The sequence below is a fragment of the Urocitellus parryii genome, chromosome 5, assembly GCF_045843805.1.
Source record: "Urocitellus parryii isolate mUroPar1 chromosome 5, mUroPar1.hap1, whole genome shotgun sequence".
In the NCBI taxonomy this organism is placed as follows: Eukaryota; Metazoa; Chordata; class Mammalia; order Rodentia; family Sciuridae; genus Urocitellus; species Urocitellus parryii.
In genome coordinates, this window is record NC_135535.1 from 67570277 (window position 1) to 67583751 (window position 13475).

A 13475-nucleotide genomic window follows, 5' to 3' on the forward strand; every position below is an offset into this window, starting at 1 on the left:
TGTTTACATAGTCATACTACCCAAAGCAATTTATAAATTTAATGCAATTGCTATCAAAATACCAATGACATTATTAACAGAAATAGAAAAAATGATCCTGAAATTATTATGGAACCTTAATATATCTCAAATAGTCAAACTAGTCTTGAGCAAATAGACCAAAACAGCATAATACTGGCATAAAAAATGACATATAGACTAATGGAACAGATTAAAGACTCCCCACCATGGATTTATACCAAATGACTTTTGATAAAGGCACCAAGAAAGCACATTGGATAAAGAATAGTGTATTCAATAAATGATGCTGGTAAAACTGGATATAGAAGAATGAAATTAGATCCCTTTATCTCATTGTATTAAAAAATTAACTCAAAATGGAATAAATACTTACATATAAGAACAAAAACTATGAAATTGCCTGAACAAATATAGGGAATATACTTCATGACATTGGTTGGACACAGATTTTTTAAAATAATATTTCTAAAGCATGGGTATCAAAAGCAAAAATAAATGGAATTACATCAAACTAAAATTTTTTGTACAGCAAAAGAAATAATTCACAGAGCAAAGATACAGCCGATAGAACGTGAAAAATATTTGCAAACTGTATATCTGACAAGAATATTCAAGGAACTCAAACAACTCAATAGCAAAAAAGTAACATGAAATTACTCAATTAGAATGTCTATTTTCAAAAAGATCAAAACAAACAGAAAAACAAGAACTGGAGAAAATGTAGGGAAAAGCAAACACTAACACACTATTAGTGGAGATGTAAATTAATATATCCACTATGGAAAACATTATGGAGGCTCCTCATAAAACTAAAAGTAGAATTACCATATGATCCAGCAATCCCACTACTGGAAATACACCCAAAGAAGTTGAAATGTCAAATAGAAATCTATACTCTCATGTTTATTAAGACACTATTCACAATAGCCTAGGTATGAAATCAATCTAAGTATCCATCAACAAATGAATGAATTTTAAAAAATGTATTTACAATTGAATATGACTCAGCCATAAAAAATACAATCCTTTCTTTTATGATAATATTGATGAACCTGATGGCATTATGTTAAGTGAAAAAAGCCAGGCAGGCGTCAAAGAACAAGTACTGCCTGATTTCATTGAAAGGTAGAATCTTAAAAAAAAAAAAAAAAAAAAAAAAGCTAATCTCATAGAAGTAATGAGTAGAATTGTGGTTACCAGAGGACATATGGTGGGGAGGAAGGCTGGTCAATAGATACAGTTATGAGGAATAGTTATGTGTCCTATTGCACAGTAGAGTAACTATAGTTAACAGTAATGAATTGCATTTTTTCAACTTACTTGAACAGAGAATTTAAGTGTTCTCATCTCAAAGAAATAATAAATGTTTGAGGTGATATATATGCTAATTATTCTGATTTGATCATTATGCACTATTATGATTTGGATCTTTAAGTCCCCCCCCCCCCAAATTTATGTGTTAGCCAAAGTAGAATGTTCAAGGTGAACTGATTAGATTATGAGAGCTGTAACCACACCAATGGATCAATCCACTAATAAATTAATAATTTGAGTGGAGTATTAGGTGGTAACTGTAGGTAGGTGGGGCATAGCTGGAGGAAGTAGGTCACTGTGGGCATGGCCTGAACTATATCTGTCCATGACCTTATCCCCCACCCCCATCTCTACTTCCTGGTTGCCATAGCAGAGCAGCTTTCCTCTGCCACATCCTTCCACCATGATATTCTACCTCACCTCAGGCCCAGTGCAATCGAATTAGCCAAATGAACCTCTGAAACTGTGAGCCCAACCTAAACTGTTCTCCTGTAAATTGTTCCTGTCAGGTTTTTAGGTCACAGAGACAAAAGGCTAACACATACATGTATCAAAATATCATACTATGCCTAATAAACTTGTAAAATTATTAGGTGTCAATTAAAAATAAAACAAAACTTAAACCAAGTTAATGAGTTGAAAGCTTGGCCTCAGGCTATGCCTCCAAGGAGTATAAGGCACCAACCCAACTATCTCCTGGGATCCACTCAGCTGCCCATCCCATGGCTACTTAAATCTACCAGCTCCTCTGGTTGGTTGAACCTAGGAATTCTGTTTTAATGATATTCTCTGTACTTAGAATGATATGGAATCTATGTGGGGAAAAGAAAGTAAGTGTGTGACTGGGAATGAGACAAATTGCTCAAAGAGTTAACAGAGACTTGTAACTCCTGGATTTATATTGGCTCTTTTCAGAGGGCATGAGTAAGTCTGAGTTCAGAAATACTTCTGAGAATTTTGACTGAGGGGTTTCTCAGAACTTCGGTTCATAGGGTTCTTTCAATTTTTCACAAATACTCCCAGAAAGAAAAGGAAAAAGGATTGTCTGCTCCTGGATCTGGACAACTGTGAAAAGGTTTCCTAATGTCAGTCATGCTTACCCATCAAGGCAGAGAATCCAGCTCCTCTCTTCACCTGCGCAAGACAGAGGTACCATCTCTGAATTTTCCCGGCTCTCTACCTGAATTGCTTACTTTTATTTCTTCCCTCTCTGCACATTTCACTTGCTTGCTCTGGTCTTTCTCTTTAGTCCTCAAATCACCTAATTTGTTTTACTCATAGAGCAAACTATCACACCTACCTTGGATCCTTACCTGCATCTTACTTCTCTGCTCCTTGTTTTAATTGCTTTGATACTGAGCAATTAAATTTAGAGTGGTAGACAAGTTAAAAATCCAAGACTTTGTGCATTGAATCAGTGCTGAGCATCATTCATAAATGATCTAACTAAATTCTCACAGTTTTGCAAACAATGTTGTTATCCCCAGTGTAAATTTGGGGAAAATGAAAAAATAAAGAGTAGTGAAAATCTTTATAAAGTGCACACAGAAATAAATAGTATAAATAGGACTTTACATCTTTCTCCAAGCCCATTTTCATTTCCTAATGCTGGATTCTCTCACCTCATCCCCAGAGCAGAGTATAAGCATTTCCTGAAATGCTGCAGGGAGTCAGAAAACTACCTCTGAGAAGTATGCAGGCTGTGATGGGAAGAAGTGATGGCATGAAGAACAAATTTTAACCACTCAATTATTCTAAATTGCCTAATCCAAACCCCATATCTGTTGGTTCTATTTCTATGGGTTTCCCCTTTTCTATGGGTTCCAGATGGTTTCTGCTGTATGACCGTCCCCCATCTCTGTCCACTAGTGAAGCATATTGTGTACAGAGAGGGACAGGAAAAATTCTCCAATGAAATCATCCACAGCACTGTTCTACCTCTAGCTTCTTTATGCTTCATCCCAAAGCAGGTGATTTATCATGATTCCAGAGATATCACACAGGAAGACAGTCAAAACATCACTCAGAATAGCCCAGCTGGTATTTCTACCAAGAGTAGTGAAATCCTGGACCTTCCTTTCATCAATTCATTTATTTATGTCTTCAAATCAAATTTTTTAGAACATCTTATATAAGTCAGGTAGATATTTAGATATTTTTTATCTCATTCTGTGATGAGTTATTCTAAGCAATCCCTTGGACATTTTCCAAAAAACCCACTACATATAATTATTCTTCTATTACACTCTGTTTTACTTCCTAGAGTTTTTCTCATTTTATATTCAATCTGTATAGTCTGAAGAAATGAATATCTAATACTAGTGTGATTTCAGACATTAGAAGAAAGAGAAGATATTTTATTTTTGAGGTATTATTTTCTTTGCTGGGACCCTTTTAACAGAGAAAACCTCTGTTTCGACTGTGAAATACAGACCTTTTCCAATGGCCTTAAGCATCCTGGTATATCTTGCATCAAATCATCACATGAAGAATCTTTTAAATTTAATTTCTAAGGTGGAAATATTTCCACAAGTCAAGTCATCTCTGGTATCTTTAGTGGCTGGGAAATATGAGAAACATTATTATTATTTCTGTGTCTCTGAAATCATATTATTCAGTTTTCTTTATGACCCATAGGCAACATGGTTCCTTTGCTTGGAAGAAATTATTCATCATTGTCATTTCCTCCCAAGCTCTGTTCTTTTATCTTCAGGAGATAAGGGATGTGTCTCAAGATGAGAATTAGGAAACTCTGTGGATATTGTGTGCAAATCACTATTCATGAGTGAAAGTAAAACAATCATTTGGAAAATACACTCTTCAAATGCTTTCTTAACATCCATGTATTCCCAGGTACAGTATTCACTTTGCGGGTACAGAATCCAGAGAAACTGTTTGTGATCCAGTGAAAATGGGATTTAACCAACTCTAATCTGAAAAAATTTCTCCACTTTTATCAAAGGAGCATAGGATGAGCCTGAAAACTAAGCCAACAATATTCAACAGTTATCCTGGTAAGAGGTAGATACCTGGGTGTCAGAGAAAGATAAAATGATCAAACTCTGGGTGATGATAGGTAAGTCCAGTTTAACTGTAAAACTGAAACCATATTACAGCCCATTGTTTCTATCTACTTGCTTGTAAATATTCTTTTGACATTTTGGAAAATATTTGAAAACTAACTCGTCCTTATGATGTGGATGGTAGGGAAGGGAATAAATTAACTCTTGATAGGCCAGTCCATTGCCCTACTTCCTTCCAGAGAAACTTGCTTCCACACACTCACTTACAGTCAATATTCATACCATCACCACCAAAATACTTTTTCAAAGTCTCTATCTCTATTCTTATCCTTTCTCCTTGTTTAGTCAATTATGCCCATTCCAGTGACTCTTCAAATGAATTAAGAATTCTAGTCTCTCAAATCCATCATTTTTTCACTATCCATGTCATTTGTATCTTCAACTCACCTCATAAGACCAAAATAAAACAGAAGAAAAACTTGACAGCCTGGGTCATAGAGGGAGGAATGATCAATGCAGACATGTGGCATTAATCAAAGTTGTTGTGGTGTCTCTATCAACAGTCAATGAAATTTGGATTCCATGATCATCATGAAATAATCTACTTGAAGAAGAGAAGTAATGCATTCAATAAGTTGGGAACAGAAGAGGGAGTTTTATCATTTTTCTTTCATCCACTCCAAGGGAAAGATCCTTACATTAGCCATGCAAAATGTCAGTGCTCTCACTGATTTCATCCTCCTTGGGCTGTCTGCTGATGCCCAGATCCAAATTGTGCTCTTTGTGCTGTTCCTTGTGATTTTCCTCCTGACCCTGACAGGGAACTTCATGATGCTGTTGGTGATAATGGCTGATGCTCACCTCCATTCACCCATGTACTTCTTCCTGGGTCACCTTTCTTTCCTGGATCTTTGGTATTCATCAGTCTCCATGCCTAAGATGCTGGAAAACCTCATGTCTAAGACAAAAACGATCTCTGTGGAGGGTTGCCTGGCCCAGGCCTTCTTTGTGTTTGCCAACGGGGCCACTGAAGCCTGCCTGCTTGCAGTCATGGCCTATGACCGATATGCTGCCATTTGCCACCCTCTGCTGTATGGACAGATAATGAGCAAGCAGCTCTGTGAGGGGCTTGCATGGGGGTCGTGGAGCCTGGCCTTCCTGAATGCACTCATTAATATCCTTATAGCTGTGAATTTGGACTTCTGTGAGTATAGAACCATCCACCACTACATGTGTGAGCTCCCTATTCTTTTCCATCTCTCCTGCTCTAATGTCCAGACCAATATCATTGTCATGCTCTGTTCTTCTCTCATAATTGCCTTTGTGACCTTTCTCCTGATTTTATCCTCCTATGGCTACATTGTCTCCACCATCCTGAGCATCAGCTCCACCACAGGCAGAAGCAAGGCCTTCTCCACCTGCTCCTCTCATCTCATTGTAGTGCTCTTCTATTTTGGCTCAGCATGCTTACGCTATGCCATACCAGCCTCAGGTTCTCCCTTGGAGTCAATCTTTTCTTTGCAGTATAGCATAATTACTCCCATGCTGAATCCCCTCATCTACAGCCTGAAAAACAAGGAGGTGAAGACAGCTATAAGAAAATTGTTTGGAAAATATTGCCAGCATTGTAAAGTAGTTGGTCATAGACACGGGTGAAGAAGAAACTTGAGAAAACTGAAGCTAAGATATAGAGAGATTGAACCCACATGCCATCAAAGCCTGATGCTGTGTGAAAACAGGGCCTTTTTCTCAGCAATGCCATTTTCCTTGGTTGCTTTAAGATTAATCCTGTGCAGAGACAAAGCATTGACTCAACTGACTCTTTCTCTTGAAATTACTCTAAAATGTGTTGATTTATTATTTACATTGTAGTGGACATTTGTGTTTGCTGCCCTGAACGCTTTCTGCTTTCTCTTAATAACAGGACCAACTCTCCTTTTGGCAAAATTCCACTATGCATTACATATGCATTACTAGCACTGACAATCAAAGTGTCCTGCCCTCTACTACAATGGGACTGATTATGGAATCTGGGTGGGCTGCTAATTCTATTACAACCCCCGCATGCAATGACTGGCCCAGGAGTATGGTAAATTAATTGCAAAAGTGGCTCAAATTTTTTATCTTCCTCTGTATCCAAACCCTTTGCAATGTGACTTTTCAGCTCTTCTTATGAAGAGGTGTATTTTCTTGGCCCTTAAATCTGGGATGAACTTATGATTTGTTCAGGCCAAAGAATGCTAGCTTTGAGCCTTAGATGGTTTTGCACATTTCCTCTGTCTTAGCCTCCTGCCTCTGTCTTGAGAACAAGTTGAAGCTAGCCTAGAAGAAGATGAGAGACCAATATATACTCACTTGAACCCCAGCATGTGAGAGTCCAGTGAGGGTTAGTAATGCTGCCTACTCTACCCATAGAGGATTGTAGTAACATGAGCAAACTCGGCCAAGATGAGAACTAACCAATCTATAGATTCATGAATAATAATAAATGTTTACTAGTTGAAGTTACTTATTTTTGAATTAGTTCTTTATGCAACATTATTTTAGCAGTAGATCACCTATGCAATAATACAAAAGTTATCATAACCCAAACTAGGAAAAAAAAACAATTTTTCCTTCAGGGAATTTATATATTAACCAGTGACAAACAAAAGGAGAAGGTGGTTGGAAGTAAGACAATCTGAAGACAGGGCCCTAATGAGACTGTCCATGAATCTCTGTACTGAGATCAGAAGTGGTCATTTTCTTATCCATAATTAAGCATTTTAAAGATGCTTATGCCAAGAATTCAGCTGAATGGTTCATACATAATCCTATTTCTGATTTCAACAAACCTAAAAGGCATTATACTGGAAATTTCAAGTAAGACAAACTTGTCTCCAAATTCTAGCCTTAATAAGAATAAACTTCAAGGTTTTTCATTTACATGTGAAAATTTATTGTATAGGGCTGATTCAATTCCCAAATAATGCAGATTATTGATTCCATGGCTTGCAACACGTTTTGAATGCATTATTGTTCATGCATCTATGACTATTCAGAGAACCAAAGCCACAAGAATGTCACAGGATAAGTGATGCAGAACAGCAGTTAGGTCTTATAATTGGGGGATGAGCCAGGAAAGTGAAGTTCTGGAAGAGTGAACTGAGGGGTCAAAGAAGTCACTATCCAGCTCTATCCAGAACAGATGGACATCTCAGAGCTTTTCAGAGAAATATGAAGTCACACACATCTGCTGCCAACTTAGGACCACAAGGGAGGAGGTCTTCAAGATCTGGGGAATAGTTGAAATATAGTGTTCTGTCCAAGGATAGTAATCATAGTGTTGTGCTTTTATATTTTTAACTATTTTGTGACATAATATATACATATGTACATCTGCACATTTAACTAAATGTTAAAGGAAATTATATAAATGGCAAGGTCTTCTATTTTTTATTTCATTATGGCTTTCCAACACTTTCTTTCTCTCCTCATATACTTTATTCACATCATCCCATCATAGTAACTCATATTAACAATCTAGTACAATAAATATTTCAATGTATATCATCAAATTCTTTCAATCATATACAATCACATATCGATGTATGTGGATATATGTGCATTTACTTATGCAAATATATAGAGTTTGCTGTGCCTGTGTATGAAGAGGTGATCAGCCCCTCGCTTGGGGGTTCTTCCTGCCAATGAGGGTGTTAACCACCTAAGATATTAAAGTCTAGAATAATTAGCGAAGAAAAAAAGACAAAGTTGGAAAGATGGTTTCAAAAAGGTAGAGCCCCTGATAGGCCCAGTCCACATAAGAGCTGGAGCTAGACAATTAGAAAATGACTCCAGTGGTTTATTTAAGAGGGTACGACAAAGGCAGGGATAAGGTTACAGGGGTGAAGCCTTGCTTCCTGATGTCTTCCAGGCAGCAGGTTGATTGGCACTTGGCAGGTCACACCCATCCCAGAATGGCTGCACAGCTATAGCAGGTCATCCCATCTCCAACTTCCCATCCCCAATGCTGTATGGGACCTGGGGCGGAGCTAAATAGGGCTCACAATGTGACTGGATAGTCAACTAGAGGAAATGTCCACTGGAAGTTCCCAGATACCAGATTCTCCTATTCATTGGGCTTCAATGCTCAATGTAGTCCACACACAGCCCACAGATGGCTCTCGACACCTGTGTTTTTCTAGGAAAGCATATAACAAGTGTTTTAAATTTTGCAACCATTACGTGAAGAAATTGCTCCAAGTCAAGTGATACATTTCTACTTCAGTCTTTTTTAGTTGCCAGCATAATATTTTTATTGTTGGAATGTACAGTAATTTATTCACTATTGTCCCATAGACAGGCATACATGTTTCTTGTAGTTTTGATACCACAGACAACACTCTAATAAACATTAAATATGTATTCTTATGTTTAGATTATTTTATAAGCTTCATTTTGTATGATTCTACTGTTAGTTTTTAATTTTTGTTTTTTAAATAAGTTTCACAGAGGTATAACTTACATACAATATAATTCACCAATTTTGAATACAAATGGATTTAAAAAAATTTTTTAGTTGTTGATGAACCTTTATTTGTTTATTTACTTATGGTGCTGAGAATCGAACCTAGTGCCTCACACAGGTTAGGCAAGCATTCTACCACTGAGACACAACCCCAGGCCCCAAATGGATAATTTTTAACAAAGTTAAATGTAGTAGTACTAACCACCATCACAATCATAATACAGAACATTTCTATTACAACAAAAAGTGCACTCAAGTCTTTTTACCATAGATCTCCTCCCACTCCAGGGCTCTTGGCAACCACAGACTAATTCTGAATGACTGTTTTTTTCCTTTCATATAAATGGAATCTTACATATAAATAGAACTTATATAAATGGAATCATAATAAACTTGTCATTTGTGTCTGGTATCTTTCCCTCAGCATAGTGATGCTGAAGCAGTGATTCATCCTGCCGTGCACACATATGAACTGAAATCTTTGTGAGGGCGTACTTGACCACTTATCTGGGTAAATCCCTGAGAATAGAATTGCTGTATTGTGTAGTAAGTAAATGTTTAACTTTATAAGAAACTGCTTAACTGCTTTCCAAAGGTTCTGTAAAATTCTATTCCCACCAACAGTATAGAAAAAATCCTGTTGCTCTCCCAATTCTTGCCAATATTTGATACTGAAAACATTTAAAATTGTATAGTTTGCAACACTTGAGTGGGCCTATAAAAATGAAACCTCTTGAAGAAAACTCTAGATCCAGATGCCCTTATGGTGAATTGTAACAAATATTTATAGAAAGAAATGGTACTAACTGTAAACAGAATCTCCCAAAATATAGAAGAGGAGGAATATTTCCCAATTTACTGTCGAAGGTCCTGATACCAAGATCAAAGAAAATGCCAGGCAAATATACTCATGAATACACACTCAAAATTTCATAACCAAACTTTATCAAGAGAAATATAGCAATATTTAAATTGGTAATACTTCATGCATAATAATCTTGTTTTCTTGGGGTCAGGTGCTGCCTCCAAGAATGCAAGATTGCTTTAACATTCTAAAATGACACAATATAATTCATTTTATTATTAGATCACAAAAGAAAAGCCTATGATCATTTAAACAGATGTAGAAAAATTCTTAGATAATATTTAACTTGTGTAGTTAAAAATAAAATAACTCATCAAACTCGGAATAAAAGAGAACATTCTTAACTTTTAAGTTAGCATATACAAAAAAAATGTCAAATTACCATATGTCTAAGGGGGGGGGAAATATCAAGTGTTCTTCCTCTTAAATGAAAAAGAAGGCAAGTATGTCTGCTTTTACTATTTCTAATCAAGACCATAGGATGGTTTTAGCCAGTAAAATAGGGTAGCTGGGGGTGGGAGGAGGGAGGCACAAATTGGAATGGAAAAAATAAAAACTATATTTACTAATAGAATAATGCAAAATTTTAAAGGAATTTACAAAAAAACCTAGTAGAAATAATAAGTCAATTTAGCAAAGTCACAAGGTAAAAAACACAAGATATTGAAAATTTAATTGTATTTCTATATACTAGCACACAAACCAAAGTAGATCATTATATTCAATTTATTAGATGAAGCCACAGTGCTTTCCAGTCTAGACTGGGCAACTTCCTTATTTTTTTATTTGGGGGCATTCAAGTGGGTAAAAAACGAATTCTTGATGTTATAATAATTTTTATTTCTCTGAACACTAGTGACTTTTTTTTTTTGCATATGTTCATTTTCCCGAACCATTTGGTATTGTGTGCTTGTGGCTTTCCGTACTTATCTTTTGCTAAGTTTTCTTTGAGCATTTGAATTTTCCTTTTCTATATGCAAGAGTTCTTGGAATATTTCATACATTATCTCTTTCCAAGTTGCTGGAAAAATTTTTAACCTCTATTATTTCACTGTTTTCTATACTTATGGAATATTTCCACCATCCAAAATTTAAAATTGCATATAGCCAGCCAGGTGTACACCCGTAATCCCAGTGGCTCCCTGGTACACGCCCCCCCCACACAAAAATGAATAAAGCCAAATACACTTTTTATTATAATCTTCCTGTATAAATTTCCTAGCTTTGCTAGGAAGGTCTCCCTTACCTCATAATTATATAGTCTTCAAGCATTCTTCTAACATCTTTTATATAAAAATAAAATAATTAATAAATTATTTAGGTAAATTGTATGAGATGGAAGTATACTGTTTCATGTGTAAATGCATACCACCTCTGACAGATACATTTATTTAAAAAGATTTTCCTTCTTCAAAAAAAGAAATAATTTTTGTCATCTGTGTGACATAGATTGGGAGCTCTGTCCAGGTTTACTATTTTAGAATTTGCCCTTTTCTTTATAAAACATATTAGTTGTTCTAATACCTAGTAAAAGAGATCTCACATGTGTTTAACATGTCACCATTTTCATGTATATTCTCAAGAATTTATTATTGCATTTGAATATTAAGATTTTCTTATCAAATTATGAAAAAAATTAGGATCCCAGATGAACTTTAATCAGTTGCAAATACTTGAGAAAAACTGATCTTTTCATTTAAAGTCTTTTCAACCCAAACAAGAAATTGTTTCTCAGTCTTTTCAGTAGTGCTTAATGTCCTCTGAAGAAATACTGTTTTCATGTAAAATGTATCTTTTAAGAATTTGAGAGGTTTGTCACCATACTGAGTATGTTTACCTATTTCTATAATATGAGAAACAATTTCTAGTATGAAAAAAGCTGTTGAATGTAGGGTACTCAGTATTATCAGATACTATATTAAATTGTTCCATATTCACTTTAATACCCTGCTAGATCTCAAATTCTAGAAATTTAAAAAGAATGGCTTCCTGACATGATTAGGTGCAATTAATTAGATGTATTTTGTTCCTATGAATCTTGGCAGAGAGAGATAATTCTTAAGAAGCAATAATATCCTGATTTATCTTTTGCCTTCTAGATGAAACAGGTAGTGTTACCATGAAGATAGGTGTCCAGGAGTCAGGCAATTAGTAGTAAAAATGGCAGCTTCCTGATTCATCAACTTCTTGCAATGCATTAGCAGGGTTTTCCCAACTGAGACAGAGGCAAATATATTCTCAGGGCAAGAATTTTCACCCTAGAATCTGAAAACAGAGCCTCTTCTTTTAATAATCTCACAATTATTATTTAACAAAATATTTACTCTTTTAAATATATTCTATTGTCTGTATGTGAATATTGATAGACTCACTATCCATATCATGGTGTTCTTTTAAATTCTTATTGGTCCAAATGATTTTGTTTTAGAGTCTTTTGGATTTTTTAGGCAAATAAACATATCAATATCACATATGTGTAATTTATCTTATTTTCTAGTGTTCATACAGTAATTTCGTTTTTATTTCTATTTTTAAAATTCAACCATTGACAATAACAAAACTGGTTCTTAAAAGAGGATGAGAAACAAACACATTAGAAGAGACACCCAGTGGAAGACAGAAAGAAGAGTAGATTGTGGGTTTAGAAGAAAATGAGCCAATGGGGCCTTTTAAGAAATGACAATGATAGTGTGCTATTAGCTAAGACATTATGTTTAACTCAATGCAATGTGTATGAGTTATAATTAAATCCACCAATCAATATGTACTGTCACAGCAAATGTTCATCTGAGCTAAACAGGCAAGGAAGACTTTGAAGACTATTGTAATAGAGAGGAGAAAGAGACTGAACTCAACTCCACTGAAACAATGAGAATTTTAAGCACTGGGGTTAGTAGAAAAGTACTGAAAGACATTATCAGGAAGGTCAATCAATGGGATGTGTCCAGCACAATGAGTTATTTCTGAGTTTTCAAATGTTTCTCTCTCTCTCTCTCTCTCTCTCTCTCTCTCTCTCTCTCTCTCTCTGTGATTAGGCCATCTGTGCTTGCTAATTGGCATCTATTTAAGTTAGGCTCCTACCCTCCCACAGAGACTGAGAGATAGGGATGGTTTGTCCTTTGATGTTTGCATTTCAAAGAGATAGTTCCTAGGTCCTTGAGAAAGGCACTTACAGGGTAGTAAAATTGACAAGAGGCTGGAAGAATATTTACATACAATTCAAAGAGGTAGGGAAGTAATTTATCAAGTTTTCTTAAGTAAATGCTTTAAGAAAACAGTGACCAATGGTCTGTACTCAACGGTTTTTTAAGTTAAACTAAGAGGAATGTAAAGACCGTCTTGGTCAATACATACCTACAAGAAAATTTCTAAGATAATAAGATCAAAACAAGCATTTAGATGGACTCTAAGGAATTTAAGGCATTTACTCAGCTGTCTCCCGAGCCTGCAGGCTCAGCTCCCGCCCAATGGCTATCCAAGTGTAGCTGCTTTCCCGAAGGTTTCTGAGAAGTCTTTATCTGAATAACACCTGTGGGAAAAATATTTAGAACAATGGGGGGGTGGGAACGGTGTGGTGGTAGTTGAGATAGTCTGAATAATCGTTCACATATGTATATATTGAGAATCAGATCTACTTAAAATTGTATTTTTTCTTTCTTTCTTTTTTCTTTCTGCATTCACAGCATCCAAAGCTTAGAAGAATCTAGAAAAAGACTTGAAGATCTTGGTCTGGACGGCTCCT

The 13475-nt window shown here is 35.7% G+C and overlaps 1 protein-coding gene across 1 annotated transcript; it reads left to right on the plus strand.

Annotated features, from left to right (window-relative positions):
• The first annotated feature begins 5063 nt into the window (after positions 1–5063).
• On the plus strand, positions 5064–6014 carry LOC113191050 (olfactory receptor 8S1-like). The gene has a single exon (XM_026400681.2). It carries the CDS (start codon positions 5064–5066, stop codon positions 6012–6014), a length of 951 nt encoding a protein of 316 aa, XP_026256466.2.
• The last annotated feature ends 7461 nt before the right edge of the window (positions 6015–13475 follow it).